This window comes from Scyliorhinus torazame, chromosome 2 (genome assembly GCF_047496885.1).
Source record: "Scyliorhinus torazame isolate Kashiwa2021f chromosome 2, sScyTor2.1, whole genome shotgun sequence".
NCBI classification, from domain to species: Eukaryota; Metazoa; Chordata; class Chondrichthyes; order Carcharhiniformes; family Scyliorhinidae; genus Scyliorhinus; species Scyliorhinus torazame.
This window is the reverse complement of record NC_092708.1, coordinates 22976507-22998152: the sequence shown is the minus strand read 5'-3', so window position 1 is coordinate 22998152 and position 21646 is coordinate 22976507. Positions and strand designations below refer to the sequence as shown.

The 21646-nt window shown below is 47.1% G+C and overlaps 1 protein-coding gene across 2 annotated transcripts in view; it reads right to left on the bottom strand.

The window, feature by feature from the left end:
* Nucleotides 1-13787, bottom strand: part of LOC140386792 (protein Wnt-10a-like) — a 63063-nt gene extending 49276 nt beyond the window's left edge. Inside the window, exons 1-2 of one of the 2 annotated variants that reach the window (XM_072469499.1) lie at nucleotides 13261-13787; nucleotides 6788-7050 (exon numbers count right to left, since the gene is read on the bottom strand). In XM_072469499.1, coding sequence (XP_072325600.1) covers nucleotides 6788-7050; nucleotides 13261-13331 — 334 coding nt within the window. In that variant the 5' untranslated portion in view covers nucleotides 13332-13787. Of the gene's footprint in view, nucleotides 1-6787; nucleotides 7051-11426; nucleotides 11531-13260 lie in introns of those variants that run through there. The other variant, XM_072469506.1, reaches the window with a different exon arrangement.
* Nucleotides 13788-21646: the final 7859 nt, after the last annotated feature.

Sequence of the window (21646 nt, the reverse complement as noted above, 5' to 3'; positions counted from 1 at the left end):
GGACCCTGGAGCTGTGAAGCAATTGTGCTATCCACAATGCTACCGTGTTGCCCGTAATATTAGATAGTCTTGCCTGCATATAACACAAATACAGTGGCAGATATATATGCAGATATTCCATATTTTTAATTCTGTATTTCATAGAATTTACAGTGCAGAAGGAGGCCATTCGGCCCATCGAATCTGCACTGGCTCTTGGAAAGAGCACCCTACCAAAGGTCAACACCTCCACCTTATCCCCATAACCCAGTAACCCCACCCAACACTAAGGGCAATTTTGGACACTAAGGCCAATTTATCATGGCCAATCCACCTAACCTGCACATCTTTGGACTGTGGGAGGAAACCGGAGCACCCGGAGGAAACCCACGCACACACAGGGAGAACGTGCAGACTCCGCACAGACAGTGACCCAAGCCGGAAACGAACCTGGGACCCTGGTGCTCTGAAGTCACAGTGCTAACCGCTGTGCTGCCCCTATACTTGTAATTTTACTTTAAACTGGTATCACAAGGTGATTGCTAAAAGCTGGGTCTTCAGCCAGCACAGATTGCAACACCTGTCTCACAGTCCAGTAGCAGAGGTAAGACACTGCCTCGTGTTATTACCTTTTATAATGATCTTGTTCAGTGACTTCCGCTTATCCTTGACACTGTTATGATAAAGCTTGCTTGCTGACCACATCATGGACAAGTGGAATTGTAGTGCTGCCAGATGTTCTCCAGTGCCACTCTTACCATCTCATTAAGCACACTCTCTGATTAATATTTAATGCTCGTTTGGGTGAGGAGCATTGGATCCAAGAAACAAAGCATGTTTCCAGGTCTGATGCCCAGCCTTACTCACAAACTGTACAGCAAAGCTCCGTCCCAGTAAAGCACCGTAACTCTGGCCACCCAGAATAGCATCAACACAGTGCCTCATTTCCAAATTGCAGCTAACTCTCTGTGTTTGCTGCTTGGGATTGCCAATTTGTGCCAGGTTAGTGGTGCACTCCCTTGTAGTGGGAAGTGGATGCACATGGCACCCCTGGTGACAGGAGAGAGAGAGAAAGAGAGAAAGAGTGTGTGTGTGTGAGAGAGAAAGAGAGGGAGAATATTGGATAAAAGCAAATTACTGCGGATGCTGGAATCTGAAACCAAAAGGGAAAATGCTGTAAAATCTCAGCAGGTCTGGCAGCATCTGTAGGGAGAGAAAAGAGCCAATGTTTCGAGTCCAGCTTTGTCAAAGCTGCCAGACCTGCTGAGATTTTCCTACATTTTCTCTTTTGGAGAGACAGGAGTTGGAGAGAGAGAGGAGAGAGGAGTGAGGGAGAGAGAGTAGAGAGAGAATAGAGAGAGAGAGGTTCAAGAGAGAGAGGAGAGGAGAGTGAGAGGGGGCAGACAGGGAGAGAATAGAGAGTGCGAGAGTGAGAGAGAGAGAGAGAGATAGGGAGAGAGGGGAGAAAGAGGAGAGGAAGAGGTGGAGAGCGGGAAGAAAGAGAGAGGGAGACAGGAGAGCGAGAGAGATAAGGAGTGCAAATTGCCATTCCAAGATAAGCAGAATTCAAGCTCACTACATCAACTAATCCCTCATCCCTGCTCCCAGGTCTTTGAAATCGCTGTCAGACCTTAATCCTAATTAAATTGTGAATGCTGATATGTCTGCTATGATGTGATCTTGTGATCAAAAACTGAACTTTTTCAAGTCTTGGCATAACTTGTCTGCACAACAGTATGCAGCTTAAGAGTAGATTTCCTCAACGCTTGCTTTAATTGTCAGCTTGGCTCAGTGATAGCACTCTGACTCTCAACTCTGTATATGGGTTCAAGTTCCACTCCAGGATGGGAGCTCCCATATCCTGGCTGACACCGCATTGTGGCACTGAGGGAGTCTTCGGTTCAGATGAGGCATTAAACCAGGACTCTGTCTGCCTCACAAGTGGACACAAAAGATACCATGTCAGGGAGTGAATCAGACAATCTCGACAGTGCAGAAGGAGGCTATTTGGCCCATCGAGTCTGCACCGACCCTCCGAAAGATCACCCCACCCAGACCCCCTCCCCGCCTGCTCCCCGTACCCCCACCTAGCCTTTGGGCAAGGGGCAATTCATCATGGCCAATCCACCTAACCTGCTCATATTTGAACTGTGGGAGGAATCCGGAGCACCCGGAGGAAACCCACGCAGATACGGGGAGAACGTACAAACACCACACAGACAGTCACCTGAGGCTGCAATTGAACCCGGGTCCCTGGTGCTGTGAGGCAGCAGTGCTAACCACTGTGCTCCTGGAATCCTGGCCCAAATTTAGACCTCAAACAGATTAACTGGCTATTTGTTTCATTGCTGTTTGTGTAAAGCGCGACAACAATGACCATACTTTAAAATGAATGAATTGGTTGTAAAGCGTGTTGCGATGTTTTGAGTCGTGAAAAGAACTGGATAAAGGTGTTTTCTAAGTACAAGCCATTTATGTTTATAGTATGACTATATAATGTAAATCTTCCTATGGCACTTTCCTGCACCACTCAATTAGTCTTCTCAATGGCTTTTTGAAATCATTATATTGCACTCTTCAATTACACCTCACCTCGATTGGGAAGATTCAGTGGGCACTTGTGTCAGTGTGAATTGTCACTCAAAGTGCTGATTACAGGACCAGAATGCTGATTGCATTTCATCATAGCAAAGTCTTGTATATTATTTTTCATTTTGGCATGATGCTGTCAGCATTGCAGAACAGCTCTCTGAACAGTAATTGTGAAACATAGAAACATAAAAAATAGAAGCAGGAGGAGGCCATTCGGCCCTTCGAGCCTGCTCCGCCATTCATTACGATCATGGCTGATCATAAGTTCAATACCCTGATCCCACCGCGCCCCCCCCCCCCCCCCCCCCCCCATATCCCTTGATCCCTTCAACTCCAAGAGAGATACCAAATTCCTTCTTGAAATGACACAACGTTTTGGCGTCAACTACTTTCTGTGGTAGTGAATTCCACAGACTCACCACTCTCTGGGTGAAGACATTTCTCCTCACCTCAGTCCTAAAAGGTTTACCCCCTTATCCTCAAAACTATGACCCCGAGTTCTGGACTCCCCCACCATCGGGAACATTCTTTCTGAATCCATCCTGTCTAACCCTTTTGTAAGTTTCTATGAGGTCCCCTCTCGCTCTTCTTAAATTCCAATGAGTGATATCAATTGTTTATTACAGGGAAGGAGAGATTAAGGAAGTGGATGGAAAACAGAGATATTCAGGGTGAGGGGTGTATTTGGGCACAATTGTTGAATGTGGCAGGGCAGGTTAACAAAGCAATTGGTAAAGTGCATAGGATCCTGGGCTTCAGAAACAGAGAGTACGAAAGCCTAGGAGTTATGGCAAACCTATGAATGACACTAGTTTGGCCACAGCTGTGCTATTGTGGCATCTTTGGAGAATATCATTAGACCATAAGCGGTAGGAGGGAGCAAAAGTATAGGCCATTGGGCGCATCGAGTCTGCTCTTCCATTCAATGATATCCTGCCTGATCGAATATGATAATCCTCAACTCCACTTTCCCGCCTTATTGGATTTGATTTCAAGGGCTTTGGTTACACAGAGAGACTGGAGAATTGGGGTTCTCCACCCTGGAGCAGAGAGGGTTAAGTGGGGATTTTTACTAATAATAATAATAACAATCTTTATTATTGTCACAAGTAATGAAAATGAAAATGGCTTATTGTCACAAGTAGGCTTCAAATGAAGTTACTGTGAAAAGCCCCTAGTCGCCACATTCCGGCACCTGTTCGGGGAGGCTGGTGCGGGAATTGAACCGTGCTGCTGGCCTGCCTTGAAAGCCAGCTATTTAGCCCAGTGTGCTAAACCAGCCCCTGCTTACATTAACACTGCAATGAAGTTAGTGTGAAAAGCCCCTAGTCGCCACACTCAGTGTTTTAAGTTGATGAAGGGCACAGGGAGAACAAATAAATAGGCACTGTTCCCAGTGGCTGAAGCGACCAGAGAACACAGATTTAAGGGACTGGCAAAAGAATCAGAAGTAACACGAGGAAAAAAAGCTTTTTACTCAAACAACGGTTAGGATTCTGCCCGTTAGGTTGCTGGAGGCAGATTCAATTGTAACATAAGGGAATAGGATAGATGCTAGGCAGAGAAACACTTGCAGTAAAATGAGAAAAGAGCTGGGGATTGGGACCAACGGGACTGCTCCTTGAAAGAGCCAGCACTGATTTGGTGGGCCAAATGGCCTGCTTTAGTGCTACATGATTTAATTATAGTTCGAGATCATCACAGTATCGTTCATATAGGCCAACCCATAGCTGACCCAACACCATTTCATTCAGATGCAATTATTCCAATGACCTGAATATGTGTCAAGTCAGCTTTATTGAGGCAAACTGTACGGGGATCTCTCATAATTAACTTGTGTGAGAAAATTATAGGTATGGGCTGCACAGGGGACGATAGAAGCAATTCAATTTTATATGAAGGGCCTCTGACAATGTAAAATGTACCTGGGTGAAACACAGGAGAAACACGCAGGCAAAGATTTACTAATCCAAAGATGATGGGGGCGATTCTCCGAGCCCCGCGCGGGCCGGAGAATCGGCGCAACTGCGCCACGACTCCCCGACGCCGGCGCGCGATTCTCCGAGGTGCGGAGAATCGACGGCATTTGCGCCGGCGCGCTTGATGTGGCGCCAGCCTCGGGCCGCTGGATTTGGAGCGGCCGTGTGAATACGACAGAGTCCCGCCGGCGCCGTTCACCCCTGGTCGCTGCTGGCGGGAACTCTGCGCGAAGGGTCGGGGGGCAGCCTGTGGGGGGGGGGAGGGGGCTTCGTCCCCGGGGGGGGGGCTTCCGTTGGGGTCTGGCCCGCAATCGGGGCCCACCGATCGGCGGGCCGTCCTCTCCCCCCCCCCCCGGGCCTACTTTCCTGCGCGGCCGGCCCCTGAGCACTGTCGCCATGTTGAGTCGGGGCCAGCGCACGTAAGAAGTCTCCCATGTATGCGCAGGTTGGCGCGGCCCAACTGCGCATGCATGGGTTGGCGCGGCGCCCATTTGGCTCCCGGAAGGGAGGCTGGAGCGGCGTGAACCACTCCAGCGCCGTGCTGGCCCTCTGTGGGGCCAGAATCGGTCGTCCCCGTGCCCGTTTCGCGCCGTCATGAAACGCGACAGCGTTCACGACGGCGCGAACACTTGGGCTCCATTCGGGAGAATCGCCCCCGATATTTGTAGAGCTGACCAAAGAGTTGAAGGAGTATCTTTAAATGGGGAGAGGTGTAAAGATTCAGCAAAGGGAAATGGGAGACGCTAGGCTGGGTATTCCGTCCCTTTCCGCTGGTGGGTGGTCGAAGGTGACCACCCTCCGGCGGGCTCCCCGGTGGCGGGCTGAGCGAGCCATGCCAAAGTGCTGCAGAAATTGGCAAGACCAGACAATGCCGCCACAGCCGGAAAACATCCCTCGCAGGTGACCGGAAAATCCTGCTCAAAATGTTTTCGCCCCTGAGATTGTCTCGCAGCTATACCAACTGCGTGAAATCAGTTTGGCAACAATTTTGGCTGAGTTACTTATGGGCCACAGAAAACTGGCACAGGTTGGCACATACTGGCATTTGGTTCTCCCTGGAACAGTATGGGAGGTAAAATGGGAATCTCTGGAAAACCCGCTGGTGGTTTGGCTGACCATTTTGTAAGGCACAATCGCTCCAGAAACTTGAGGCTGAAAACCTAGTCTGACAGTTCGAGTGCAGACTGCGCTGTGCCGTTGGAGGTGGGAGGTCTTTTGGGCGAGATATTAAATTGCCTCCCTGGTGGATGGAAATGATCCCACGGCATTATTCTGAAAAGCAGAGAAGTCATCCACTGGCGTCCTGGTCAACATTAATCCGCATCTCAGAAACAGATTAACCTTATTGGTGTTTGTAGGATCTTGCTGTGTGCAAATTGGCTGCTGCATTACCTGCATTACAACAATGACTACACTTCGAATGTACTTCATTGGCTGAAAGGGGATTTGGAGCTTGGAGAGGTCATTAAAGGTGCTATATAGAACATAGAACACACAGTGCAGAAGGAGGCCATTCGGCCCATCAGGTTTGCACCAAACTACTTAAGCCCTCACTTCAACCCTATCCCCGTAACCCAATAACCCCTCCTAACCTTTTTAGTCACTAAGGGCAATTCAGCATGGTCAATCCACCTAACCTGCACGTCTTTGGACTATGGGAGGAAACCGGAGCACCCGGAGGAAACCCACGCTGGCACGGGGAGAACGTGCAGATTCCGCACAGACAGTGACCCAGCGGGGAATCGAACCTGGGACCCTGGCGCTGTGAAGCCACAGTGCTATCCACTTGTGCTACCTCTGCAAGTCTTTGTATATAAAAATTATTACATTTCAATGGGGAAATTGATAATGAGCTGACTGCAAAGGAAAAACAATCTTGCGATCGAGAAGTTTAAAAGTGATTTATCAATTGATCACAGCACGTTTTGAATGGGTTACAAAGCGAAGTCTGTCTGAGGATGGGACAGCTGATGATGATTGGATCAAAAGTGGCGGATCTCATGCCAAAAGATCGCCTGGTCCCTCCCTCGCTACCAATCGCAGCTGTCATTGAATGACCCTGTATTAGGAAACTACCCCAAAAGGTGATGCTCACAGAGAGGTTACTGCACTCACAGAATGGAATGAGAGGCACTGTGCCTCTTAGAAGCTAAAACTCTCGGCCAGCTCGTAATGCAGAGTAAAATGGGGGTGGAAATCTGCCTAGACACACAAACACACTGTGCAAACTTGTGTACCTCTGCTGAAGATCACGCTGTCATATGGGATCTTGTTTTTGGTCTCCAGACTGGAGCAATTCCATCTGTGATCCCGGAACTGGTGCTGGCATTCGTGGATGGCGATCTGGATGCCCTGGATGGCAGACGCTGTCACGTCGGGGCTCCTCATGCAGACTTCCAACTGGCGACGAGTCAGGCTCGAGAGAGTGAGGCACACTGTGTTCGCAGTTAGGACGGGGTCCACGGGGATCTTCAAGCCGAGGATTTCGTTACACCGAACCCTGTCAGCAAAGGCAGAGGAAGGGGGGGTGGGGGGCGAGGTAAAATCAATGTTAACATCGTTCACCTGATCATGTTACCCACTCAGGGTGTGCAGAACTCATGCAACTATGTCGAGGACTCAAAAAACAAAGAGGAATCCAACATTTTGAAACCGTGCTGCACATTGCAACCCCGAAAGAGAGGCAGGACATAAAGAATGATTTTTTAAAAAATCACAACTGGTATTTAAACAGCGCTGAATGAGATTAAAAACACTCCAAAGTGTTTCAACCTGCCATGAACAAGATACAAGATCAAAGACTTGCATTTATATAAAGTCTTTCACAGACACGGGATGCCTCAATGTGCGTTATGGCCAATGAAGTAATAATAGTCATCTTTATTATTGTCACAAGGAGGCTTACATTAACACTGCGATGAAGTTACTGTGAAAAGCCCCTAGTCGCCACATTCGGCGCCTGTTCGGGTACACAGAGGGAGAATTCAGAATGTCCAATTCACCTAACAAGCACGTCTTTCGGGGCTTGTGGGAGAAAACCGGAGCACCCGGAGGAAACACACGCAGACACGGGGAGAACGTGCAGACTTCGCACAGACAGTGACCCAAGCCGGGAATCGAACCCGGGACCCTGGCGCTGTAAAGCAACAGTGCTAACCACTGTGCTACTGTGTTGCCCATTTTACCGTTGTCAATGTGGGGAAACACGGCAGCCAATTTGCGCACAGGCGGATCCCACGAGCGTCAATGAGACGGTGGCACCACAGCCTGGATCTATGATGTTAATTGAGGGATTCATTATATTGGCCAGCAGGCCAAAGTCCCTGCTCGCCTTCAAAACGGTGCCATGGGTCCGACCCAAGCAGGCAGATGCTTGTCAGGGTTTATAAGGTCTCAAACTCCACAAGCGATAAGTTGCACAATTTGACTCATTCACTCAGGACATCCCAGGCGTTAGAGGGGAAATGGAGGAAATGGTCCCGAATCGAGCAGAGAGGCGGCGAGAGGAAAAGGACAGAGAGTTGCAGAGATGATTAAAACTGTTCTAATCCTGGTGACCTTGGCTGAGGTGGAAGATTGTTTGGATTCGCCCACTGGGCTCTTTAATCCCGGAATTGTAATGACAGGAGATAGGCAGCAGATGATTAAACACATTAAAATAACATTGCAATCATCAATGTTATAATACACCCTCTACACATAATACCACGTCCTTTGACTGTCAGAATTATATAACCGTGGCTTTATACTGATTATTAATTCAGATCACTATTCTCCCTCTCACTGGCTCGACCACTAGAAATGATTGTTATCCAATTGGCTTTTTTCCACACCGGGAATCAGTCCCAGCCGTATAACATGGGAACTCCTTCTGTAACGGGACCCGGACACCATCCCTCAACCTGCTCCAGCTTTCTCCAACCTGTGTCAGTCTGTAAATCCACCCAACACTGCATCCTCTTACCCCCCCTCCCCCGCCGCCCGCTCTCAGAGACAATTAATCAGCCTCCCTATCCAGCCAGCCCCCTCCCCTCCCTCCATCCATCTCTGCCCTCCATCTCTCCATCCTTCCATCCCTCCACCTGCCCATGGTCATCCATCCCTGGCTCTTTTTTGGAGTCAGTATTTACCTGCCTCCCTCTATCCTCACCCAGTCTATCATCTTTGTGCCTCTGATGATTCAGTTTATCACCTCCCCCTCACACCCACCCCCTCACCCACACCCTCCCCCATTCCCACCCAGCCTCCCCCTCACTCCCACCCAGCACCCCACACACTCACCCACACCCACCCCCATTCCCACCCAGCCTTGCCCTAACTCCCACCCAGCACCGCACCCCCTCTCCCACCCAGTCTCCCCCTCACTCCCACCCAGCACCCCACCCCCTCTCCCACCCAGTCTCCCCCTCACTCCCATCCAGCACCCCACCCACTCACCCACACCCTCCCCCATTCCCCCCCACACACTCACACCCACCCAACTGCACCTCCTCACATCTAACTAATCACCCACTCCCCTCACTCCCACCCGCCCAGCTCACACCCAGCCACCCTCTCCCTCCCACACACCCACCCGCACTGCAGCTACACCCAGTTACACCCCCGCCCAGCCGACCACCCTCTCACTCCCCCCCACCCCCTCACTCCCACACCCTCCCCCTTACACCCACCCCTTCCCCCTCACTCCCACTCCATCCCCCTCACTCCCAGCCCCTGCCCCTCACTCCCACCCCCTCACTCCAGCCCCCTCCCCCTCACTCCCACCCCCTCACTCCCCTCACCCCCTCACTCCCACCCCCTCACTACCAACCCCACCCCCTCACTCCCAGCCCCCTCACTCCCACCCCCTCCTCCCTCACTCCCACCCACTCACTCCCACCCACTCCCCCTCATTCCCACCCCCTCACTACCACCCCCTCCCCCTCACTCCCAGCCCCCTTACTCCCACCTCATCCCCTTCACTCCCAACCCTCTCACTCCCACCCCCTGCCCCCTCACTCCCATCCCCCTCACTCGCACCCCCACCCCCTCACTCCCAACCCCTCCCCCTCACTCCCGCCCCCTCACTCCACCCCCTCAGTCCCACCCCCTCACTCCCACCCCCCTCACTCGCACCCCCTTCCCCTCACTCCCACACCCTCATTCCAGCCCCCTCCCCCTCACTCCCACCCCCTCACTCCCCCCACCCCCTCACTCCCACCCCCTCCCCCTCATTCCAGCCCCCTCCCCCTCACTCCCACCCCCTCACTACCACCCCCACCCCCTCACTCCCAGCCCCCTCACTCCCACCCCCTCCTCCCTCACTCCCACCCCCTCACTCCCACCCACTCCCCCTCATTCCCACCCCCTCACTACCACCCCCCTCCCCCTCACTCCCACCCCCTCACTCCCACCCACTCCCCCTCATTCCCACCCCCTCACTACCACCCCCTCCCCCTCACTCCCAGCCCCCTCACTCCCACCTCATCCCCTTCACTCCCATCCCCCTCACTCGCACCCCCACACCCTCACTCCCAACCCTCTCACTCCCACCCCCTCCCCCCTCACTCCCATCCCCCTCACTCGCACCCCCACCCCCTCACTCCCAGCCCCTCACTCACACACCCACCCCCTCACTCCCAACCCCTCACTCCCACCCCCTCCCCCTCACTCCCACCCCCTCTCTCCACCCCCTCACTCCCACCCCCTCACACCACCCCCTCAGTTCCACCCCTCCCTCTCACTCCCACCCCCTCACTCCCACCTCCTAACCCTCACTCCCAAACCCCTCACTCCCACCTCCTCACTCCCACCCCCTCTGCCTCAATCCCACCCCCTCACTCCCACCCCCTCACTCCCACCCCCTCACTCCCACCCCCTCCGCCTCACTCCCACCCCCTCACTCCCACCCTCTCCCCCCTCACTCCTAACCCCCTCACTCCCACCCCCTCCCTCTCACACCCACCCCATCCCCCCTCACTCCCACCCCCTCCCCCTCACTCCCACCCCATCTCCCCTCACTCCCACCCCCTCCCCCTCACTCCCATCCCCCCTCACTCCCACCCCCTCCCCCTCACTCCCATCCCCCCTCACTCCCACCCCCTCCCCCTCATTACCACTCCCCCTCACTCCCACCCCCTCCCCCTCACTCCCACCCCCCCCTTCACTCCCACCCCCCTCACTCCCATCCCCCTCACTCCCACCCCCTCCCCCTCCCCCTCACTCCCATCACCCCTCACTCCCACCTCCTCCCCCTCACTCCCACCCCCTCACTCCAACCCCTCCCCCTCACTCCCATCCCCCTCACTCCCATCCCCTCTGCCTCACTCCACCCCCCTCACTCCCACCCCTCAATCCCACACCCTCACCCCTCACTCCCACCCCCTCACTTCCACCCCCTTACCCCCTCACTCCCAAACCCCTCACTCCCACCCCTCCCCCTCACTCCCACCCCATCCCCCTCACTCCCACCCCCTCCCCCTCACTCCCACTCCATCCCCCCTCACTTCCACCCCCTCCCCCTCACTCCCACCCCACCCCCCCTCTCACTCCCACCCCCTCCCCGTCACTCCCACCCCATCCCTCCTCACTCCCACCCCCTCCCCCTCACTCCCACCCCCCCTCAATCACCACCCCTCCCCCCTCACTCCCACCCCCTCCCCCTCACTCCCACCCCAACCCCCCTCTCACTCAGAGGGAATCAGTTGAAAATTCCCAATGAATCATCTCAAGACTGTGGCTTCGTCAATAGCGACGATTCTGAGGTTAAAGAAGAGCTGGCAAGGAGTTGGAGCCATTAATGAGGCTGTTCCAGGCCGGGGGGGGGGGGGGGGGGGGGGGGGGGGGATGTATGGAGATTGTCAGATTCTAGTTAGATATTAAATCGGTGAAAGTTACCTGAGATGGCCACAAGCCAAACAGGAGAGGTTCGGAGAATGGACAAGGAATGGAAACATTTCAAATGCAAAGACCCGAATGAGTCAATTTGGACAGGTTCGAGTGGGAACGGGGCGGGGGGGGCCTTATTTTGAGAATGTATTTCCTGGTGAGCAAAGTTTGAACAACGGGAAAAGGCGAAGAAAGAATTAAGGGAAAGGTGGATTGGGGCGGGAAGTTAAAATATCCTCATTACAGATGGACATAATTTGGAAAGTCTAATTCACCAGGGGGGGTATGGCTGACGAGAGGGAAGACAGACCGCTACCCATTGAGAGATTGGTGTAAAAGGCAAGAGGAAAACCGGAAGCCAGTGAACTAGGAGGAGTCTGTCAGCCCAATATCTCGCTGTATGTGGGAGGAAAGCGAGCGAGGCTCAATAAAGGGGGATCGAGGGTGATTTTTTTGGGGGGGGGGGGGTGAAAGGGTGGTGGAAGCTGGTTTAATCTGAGTGTTTAGCTGGAATCGCCTCGAGAACTGAGAAAGGAACATAGAGGAATGCAATGGGGGAACGGAGATGTTAATCCAACAGCTCTTTTCAAGGTCTGGCACAGGGGCGATGGGCCGAATGTTTTCCTCCCGTGTAGTGCAAAACTCTCCATCCCATTCCCGAGGAGCTCAGGGTTCCATTGCCAGGAGAACGGCCCCGTTTAAGGGCACGCAGAGGGTAACTTCTGAATAAATTCCGACTGATCTGCACAATAATCCAACTCTGAGAGCGAAACACATCCCATCTGGGGACGGGCGCAGTGGAGTGTCCCATTTAACCAGATTGTTTTGCGCCAATGGTAACTTTAATTTTAGAAGTAAAACTTGATAATGCGGAATATGTTAGCATAATAACACAGTGTCCTATCCTTGGCAAATTCGCCTGACCGTCAAATATCTGAATTTAATTGGCATTCGAGTGCTGGGGCTAGATCAAATTGTAGAAAATATGGGACAAATCCAAATAATATTAGATAGCTGTGCTTTTTTTAACAAGAAAAATGAATTAGGAGGCACAAGTTATATAGAATTCAAATCACTCGGAAAATCATGAAAAAGATTGAATCATGAATAATAAATGATGTGGAGATAAGTGAAATTGTATTAGATACAAAATCAGACATTAAATGTTCAAAATTAAAATTGGACAACATTAATTGTTGAATATTAAAATTAAACAACATTAATTGTTGAATATTAAAATTAAACAACATTAATTGTTGAATATTAGCATTAAACAACATTAATTATTGAATATTAAAATTAAACAACATTAATTTTTGAATATTAACATTAAACAACATTAATTGTTGAATATTAACATTAAACAACATTATTGTTGAATATTAACATTAAACAACATTAATTGTTGAATATTAAAATTAAACAACATTAATTGTTGAATATTAGCATTAAACAACATTAATTGTTGAATATTAAAATTAAACAATATTAATTGTTGAATATTAGCATTAAACAACATTAATTGTTGAATATTACAATTAAACAACATTAATTGTTGAATATTAACATTAACCAACATTAATTGCTGAATATTAACATTAAACAACATCTAAATGTTGAATATTAACATTAAAATGATTGAAATTGGATAACATTAGATGAATAATAGCATCATCAAAATTAGACATTGAAACTTACAATTTATTGAAAATTGGACATTACATGTTGGATATTAAATACTAGAAACTATTAGGAGACGATGGGGTTTAATATGTGGAAGGTTCAGCCAGGGCTGGCTGTAATCGCGGTTCAGAGGTAAGGGAGGGTGAAATGTCTCTCTTACCTGTTCACGATAAAGGTTAAGGAGAGGAGAGCGATTGTACACGGAGCGGGAAACAGTCCCATGTTCAGCATCCGACCTGTGAACACACCTCACGTCTCCCAGGCGAATCCAAAGTGGTCCTTGCTCCCCCCTTTACTCTTCACACACAGCCCTCTTCAGAGCGAGAGGGTGTACCAGTGGTCATTTCCTACACCGCTTCCTTTTTAACCTTTGGTGGACTGTTATCTGACTCTGTCCAGCCAAAGCTCCAGTCCTCTCTAGTCCTGTCCCTTTCCAAGTGTGTTCACAATCTGACTCCTCTATTAGTGAATTTCAATCAGCTCAATGTTGCTCTTTTGTTTTTCTCCTCTCCCACTCTCTCTCTCCCTCTCTCTCTGTCTCTCACATTCACTGTATGAGTGGCTGCCGTTTCCACCAAGTCTCTCTCTCTCTTTCCAATCTGCCTGTTTGTGAGTAAGAAAGTGATTGCGTTCGCCTTTAACTGCAACACAAACGTATATCATAAAGTAAGCACTTCAACACCGGCCCATTTTCAAACGTCACTGGATTAAGTTGCAAGAGAGAACCCGCCCCCCCCCCCCCCCCCCCCCCCCAATAATAACCCCTGGCGGAGCAGACGCACACACACACATACACAGCAAGAGTTTCCCACACTGGGAGTGGGACAGACAGAGGCACAGAGAAAGAGTCAGACACACGGGGGCAGAGAGAAAGTAACAACGTGAGTCAGACACAGGAGGGAGGAACAGAGAGAGAGAGAGAGAGAAAGTCACACAGGCACAGGGAAGGAGGGACGGAGAAAGTCCCGCAGACGGAGATGGAGAGGGTCAGACAGAGGGAGAGAAGGAGATAGAGACGGTCACGCTACACAGAGGGAGACGAGATTGACAGGAGACAGAGTCACCAGGGACTGACAGACACACAGGCAGAGTGGTCCAGAGAGAGAGACACTGAGACTCTGAGAGTATCAAGACTGGGATGTAGTTACACAGAGACCTTGGTACACAGAGAGGAGCGGCTCACACAGCAAGGGGCAGAGAAAGTGCAGCAGACAGACTGAGGGTCACACAGCTGCACAGAGTAACACACAATTGGGTGTGAAGTCTCTCTCACTCAGAAACAAACAGATCTCCACACGCCCAGACAAAGAGTGAGAGGAAAACACTGGCACATGTAGAAACAAAGGGTTAGTGACCCACTACACGTTCACAGACACACACACAGACACAAATACACACACAGACACACACACACACAGGCACGCACACATACAGACACACACACACAGACAGGCACAGGCACAAACACACACACACACACACAGGTACACACACAGGCATGCATGCATATAGACACACACACAGGCACACACACACACACAGGCACGCACACATACAGACACACACACACAGACAGGCACAAGCACACACACACACAGGTACACACACAGGCATGCATGCATACTGACACACACACAGGCACACACACACACAGGCACGCACACATACAGACACACACACAAACACAGACACACATAGGCACGCACACATACAGACACACACACACACAGGCACATACACACACACACATACATACAGGTGCACGCACAGGCACACACATACAGACTCACATACACAGGCACACACACACAGACACAGACAGGCACACACACACAGAGACACATGCACAGGTACACAGCTGTACACACATATACGCAGGCACACACATACTCAGGTGCACACACACACAGGCACACAGGCAGGCACACACACAGAGACACACACAAACACACACACAGGAGCACGCACACACACAGGCACACACACACAGACACACACACACAGGCACATAGGCAGGCACACACACAGAGGCACACGCACAGAGACACACACAGGAGCATACACACACAGGCACACACACACAGACACCCACACATAGGCACACACAGGCACCTACACACACAGGCACACGCACACACAACACAGGCAAACACACACACACAATGCAGGCACACACACACAGGCATGCATACATAGGCACACACTCACACACAACACAGGCACACACACACACACAGGCATTCACACACACACATGCGCAGGCACACACACACATATAGGCACATACAAATACACAGTAAAACATATACACATAGGCACACACAAATCTACACAGATAAACACAAATACACACAGACATAAAATTACACAGAAAAATACAGATACACACACAGACACACATAACCATACATGCAGTAAAACACAGGTACACACACAAGCACACACACAAACATACACACAGAAAAACACAAATACACACATCCAGAGACACAGACACACAGATTCAGATAAACACAGGCACATATGCACACATACACAAACACAGGCATGCACACACAGAAAAACACACACACAGACATACACAAGGAGACAAACACATACAAATTCATACGCACACAGATGCGTACACATACAGGCACACATTAAAAAAAATAATTTTATGGAATGTGGGCACCGCTGGGTAGTCCAGCGTTAATTGCCCTTGAACAGCTGCAGTCCCTGAGGTGTAGGTACATCCATTGTGCTGTTAGGGAGGGACTTCCAGAAGGGGAGGCATGGAAGTGACGAATAAGGGTAGGGAATCTAATGAAGGGAGAACCATGGGATGGAGTAGCTACATGGACCATGATAGTTAGGGTTTATGCTTGGGGAAAGATGGGTGTGTTATTGTGGGGGTTTTGTGTGTGTTGGATCTCTTTGTTTAAAATGTTAAAATCATAATTCCTTACTAAAATATTTTCTAAAAAAAAAGGAAGGGAGTTCCAGGATGTTGCCCCAGCAACAGTGAAGGAACAGAGATATATTTCCAAGTCAGGGTGCTGAGTGACTTGGAGGGGAACCTTCAGGTCATGGTGTTCCCAGGAACTGCTGCTCTTGTCCTTCTAGATGGTAGTGGTTGTGGGTTTGAAAGGTGTTGTCTAAGGAGCCTTGGTGAGTTACTGCAGTGCATCTTGTAGATGAAACACATGGCTGCTACTGTGCATCACGGTGGTGGAGAGTTTGAATGTTTGTGGATGGAAGAGCAATCAAGCCGGTTGCTTCATCCCAGATGGTGTCAAGCTTCTTGAGTGTTGTTAGGGTGCACTCATCCAGGCAAGTGAATGAAATGAAATGAAAATTGCTTATTGTCACAAGTAGACTTCAATGAAGTTACTGTGAAAAGCCCCTAGTCGCCACATTCCGGTGCCTGTTCGGGGAGGCTGTTGCGGGAATCGAACCGTGCTGCTGGCCTGCCTTGGTCTGCTTTCAAAGCCAGCGATTTAGCCCTGTGCTGCTAAACAGCCCCTGTTTAGTGGAGAGTATTCCAGTACACTCCTGACTTGTGCCTTGCAGATGGTGGACAGGCTTTGGGGGGGTCAGGAGATGAGTTACACACCATAGGATTCCTAGCCTTTTTCCTGCCCTGGTAGCCTCAGTATTAATATGGCTAGTCCAGTTCAGTTTCTGGTCAATGGTAACCCCCAGCATGTTGAATGTGGGGGATTCAGTGATGGTAATGCCATTGAATGGTAAATCTATTAAATGTAAAGGAGTGATGTAAAGGGGCTGGTTTAGCACAGTGGGCTAAATAGCTGGCTTGCAATGCAGAACAATGCCAGCAGCGCGGGTTGAATTCCCATACCAGCCTCCCCGAACAGGCGCCGGAATGTGGCGACTAGGGGCTTTTCACAGTAACTTCATTGAAGCCTACTTGTGACAATAAGCGATTATTATGATGGTGAGATCCTCTCTTGTAGGAGATAGTCAAGGCCTGACACTTGTGTGGTGCGAATGTAACTTGCCACTTGTCAGCCCATGCCTGGATAATGTCCAGGTCTTGCTGCAATTGGACACGGACTACTTCAGTATCTGAGGATTTGCAAATGGTACTGCAAATGCAAAGCCCAAGTCCTTCCCAAAGTTGACTGTGTACTGTGTACATCCGCAAACATCCCCACTTTTGACTTTATGATGGAAGGAAGGTCAGAACACACATATAAAGATGTCCATACTGTCATCATGTCAGCAAAAATACAAGAATGGAATAGTATATTAAAATTACTGGAGGAATGAATGAAAAAAATGAAATGAAAATCGCTTATTGTCACAAGTAGGCTTCAAATGAAGTTACTGTGAAAACCCCCTGGTCGCCACATTCCGGCGCCTGTTCGGGGAGGCTGGTACGGGAAATGAACCGTGCTGCTGGCCTGCCTTGGTCTGCTTTAAAAGCCAGCGATTTAACCCTGTGCTAAACCAGAAGTGCAGGAAGGGGGGGGGGGTCAAAGTTAATAATAATAATCTTTATTATTGTGACAAGTAGGCTTCCATTAACACTGCAATGAAGTTACTGTGAAAATCCACGAGTCGCCACATTCCGGCGCCTGTTCAGGTACATGGAGGGTGAAATCAGAATGTCTAATTCGCCGAACAGCATGTCTTTCGGGACTTGTGGGAGGAAACCGGAGCACCCGGAGGAAACCCACGCAGACACAGAGAGAATGTGCAGACTCCGCACAAACAGTGTCCCAAGTGGGATTCGAACCCAGGACCCTGGCGCTGTGACGCAACAGTGCTAACCACTGTGCTACTGTGCAGTTACTGTATGATAATAGGTATACCATAAAGTTACTGTGTGATAATGAATATACCATAAAGTTACTGTGTGATAATTAATATACCATAAAGATACCGTGTGATCAGGCAGCACAGTCCAAAGATGTGCAGTTTAGGTGGATTGGTCATTCTAAATTGCCCTGAGTGTCCAAAAGGTTAGCTGGGGTTACTGGGTTACTGGGTTATGGGGATAGGGTGGAGGCGTGGGGCTTAAGTAGGGTGCTCTTTCCAAGGGCCGGCAAGACTCGATGGGACAAATGCCTCCTTCCGCACTGTAAATTCCAAAAATATCTATGTAAATGTATGTAAATGGTGAATATACCATAAAGTTACTGTATGATAATGTGTATACCATAAAGTTACTGTGTGATAATGGATGTACCATAAAGTTACTGTGTGATAATGTGTATACCATAAAGTTGCTGTGTGATAATGGATGTACCATAAAGTTACTGTGTGATAATGAATATACCATAAAGTTGCTGTGTGATAATGGATGTACCATAAGGTTACTGTGTGATAATGAATATACCATAAAGTTGCTGTGTGATAATAGATATACCATAAAGTTACTGTGTGATAATGGATGTACCATAAGGTTACTGTGTGATAATGAATATACCATAAAGTTGCTGTGTGATAATAGATATACCATAAATTTACTGTGTGATAATGGATGTACCATAAAGTTACTGTGTGATAATGAATATACCATAAAATTACTGTGTGATAATGGATGTACCATAAGGTTACTGTGTGATAATGAATATACCATAAAGTTGCTGTGTGATAATAGATATACCATAAAGTTACTGTGTGATAATGGATGTACCATAAAGTTACTGTGTGATAATGAATATACCATAAAATTACTGTGTGATAATGAATACACCATAACGTTGCTGTGCAATAATAGATATACCATAAAGTTACTGTGTGATAATGGATGTACCATAAAGTTGAGATAATGAATATACCATAATGTTGCTGTGTGATAATGAATATACCATAACGTTGCTGTGTGATAATGGATGTACCATAAAGTTACTGTGTGATAATGAATATACCATAAAATTACTGTGTGATAATGAATACACCATAACGTTGCTGTGCAATAATAGATATACCATAAAGTTACTGTGTGATAATGGATGTACCATAAAGTTGAGATAATGAATATACCATAAAGTTGCTGTGTGATAATGAATATACCATAACGTTGCTGTGTGATAATGGATGTACCATAAAGTTACTGTGTAATAATGAATATACCATAAAGTTGCTGTGTGATAATGAATTTACCATAAAGTTGCTGTGTGATAATGGATGTACCATAATGTTACTGTGTGATAATGAATATACCATAACGTTGCTGTGTGATAATGAATATACCATAAAGTTACTGTGTGATAATGAATATACCATAAATTTGCTGTGTGATAATGGATGTACCATAACACTACTGTGTGATAATGAATATCCCATAAAGTTGCTGTGTGATAATGAATATACCATAAGGTTACTGTGTGATAATGAATATACCATAAAGTTGCTGTGTGATAATGGATGTACCATAAAGTTACTGTGTGATAATGAATATACCATAAAGTTGCTGTATGATAATGAATATACCATAAAGTTGCTGTGTGATAATGAATATACCATAAAGTTGCTGTGTGATAATGGATGTACCATAAAGTTACTGTGTGATAATGGATGTACCATAATGTTACTGTGTGATAATGAATATACCATAAAGTTACTGTGTGATAATGAATATAGCATAAAGGTACTGTGTGATAATGAATATACCATAAAGTTACTGTGTGATAATAGATATACGATAAAGTTGCTGTGTGATAATAGATATACCATAAAGTTGCTGTGTGATAATGAATATACCATAAAGGTGCTGTGTGATAATAGATATACCATAAAGTTGCTGTGTGATAATAGATATACCATAAAGTTGCTGTGTGATAATGGATGTACCATAAAGTTACTGTGTGATAATGGATGTACCATAAAGTTACTGTGTGATAATGAATATACCATAAAGTTGCTGTGTGATAATAGATACACCATAAAGTTGCTGTGTGATAATGAATATACCATAAAGTTACTGTGTGACAATGGGTATACCATAAAGTTACTGCGTGACAATGGGTATACCATAAAGTTACTGTGTGATAATGAATATACCATAAAGTTGCTGTGTGATAATGAATTTACCATAAAGTTGCTGTGTGATAATGGATGTACCATAATGTTACTGTGTGATAATGAATATACCATAATGTTGCTGTGTGATAATGAATATACCATAAAGTTAATGTGTGATAATGAATATAACATAAATTTGCTGTGTGATAATGGATGTACCATAACACTACTGTGTGATAATGAATATACCATAAAGTTGCTGTATGATAATGAATATACCATAAGGTTACTGTGTGATAATGAATATACCATAAAGTTGCTGTGTGATAATGGATGTACCATAAAGTTACTGTTTGATAATGAATATACCATAAAGTTGCTGTATGATAATGAATATACCATAAAGTTGCTGTGTGATAATGAATATACCATAAAGTTGCTGTGTGATAATGGATGTACCATAAAGTTACTGTGTGATAATGGATGTACTATAATGTTACTGTGTGATAATGAATATACCATAAAGTTACTGTGTGACAATGGGTATACCATAAAGTTACTGCATGACAATGGGTATACCATAAAGTTACTGTGTGATAATGAATATACCATAAAGTTGCTGTGTGATAATGAATTTACCATAAAGTTGCTGTGTGATAATGGATGTACCATAATGTTACTGTGTGATAATGAATATACCATAATGTTGCTGTGTGATAATGAATATACCATAAAGTTACTGTGTGATAATGAATATACCATAAATTTGCTGTGTGATAATGGATGTACCATAACACTACTGTGTGATAATGAATATACCATAAAGTTTCTGTGTGATAATAGATATACCATAAAGTTGCTGTGTGATCATGAATATACCATAAAGTTTCTGTGTGATAATAGATATACCATAAAGTTGCTGTGTGATAATGGATGTACCATAAAGTTACTGTGTGATAATGGATGTACCATAAAGTTACTGTGTGATAATGAATATACCATAAAGTTGCTGTGTGATAATAGATATACCATAAAGTTTCTGTGTGATAAAGAATATACCATAAAGTTACTGTGTGACAATGGGTATACAATAAAGTTACTGCGTGACAATGGGTATACCATAAAGTTACTGTGTGATAATGAATATACCATAAAGTTGCTGTGTGATAATGAATATACCATAAAGTTGCTGTGTGATCATAGATATACCATAAAGTTGCTGTGTGATAATAGATATACCATAAAGTTGCTGTGTGATAATGAATATACCATAAAGTTGCTGTGTGATAATAGATATACCATAAAGTTACTGTGTGATAATGAATTTACCATAAAGTTGCTGTGTGATAATGGATGTACCATAAAGATACTGTGTGATAATGAATATACCATAAGGTTGCTGTGTGATAATGGATGTACCGTAAAGTTACTGTGTGATAATGGATGTACCATAATGTTACTGTGTGATAATGAATATACCATAAAGTTACTGTGTGATAATGAATATAGCATAAAGGTACTGTGTGATAATGAATATACCATAAAGTTACTATGTGATAATAGATATACGA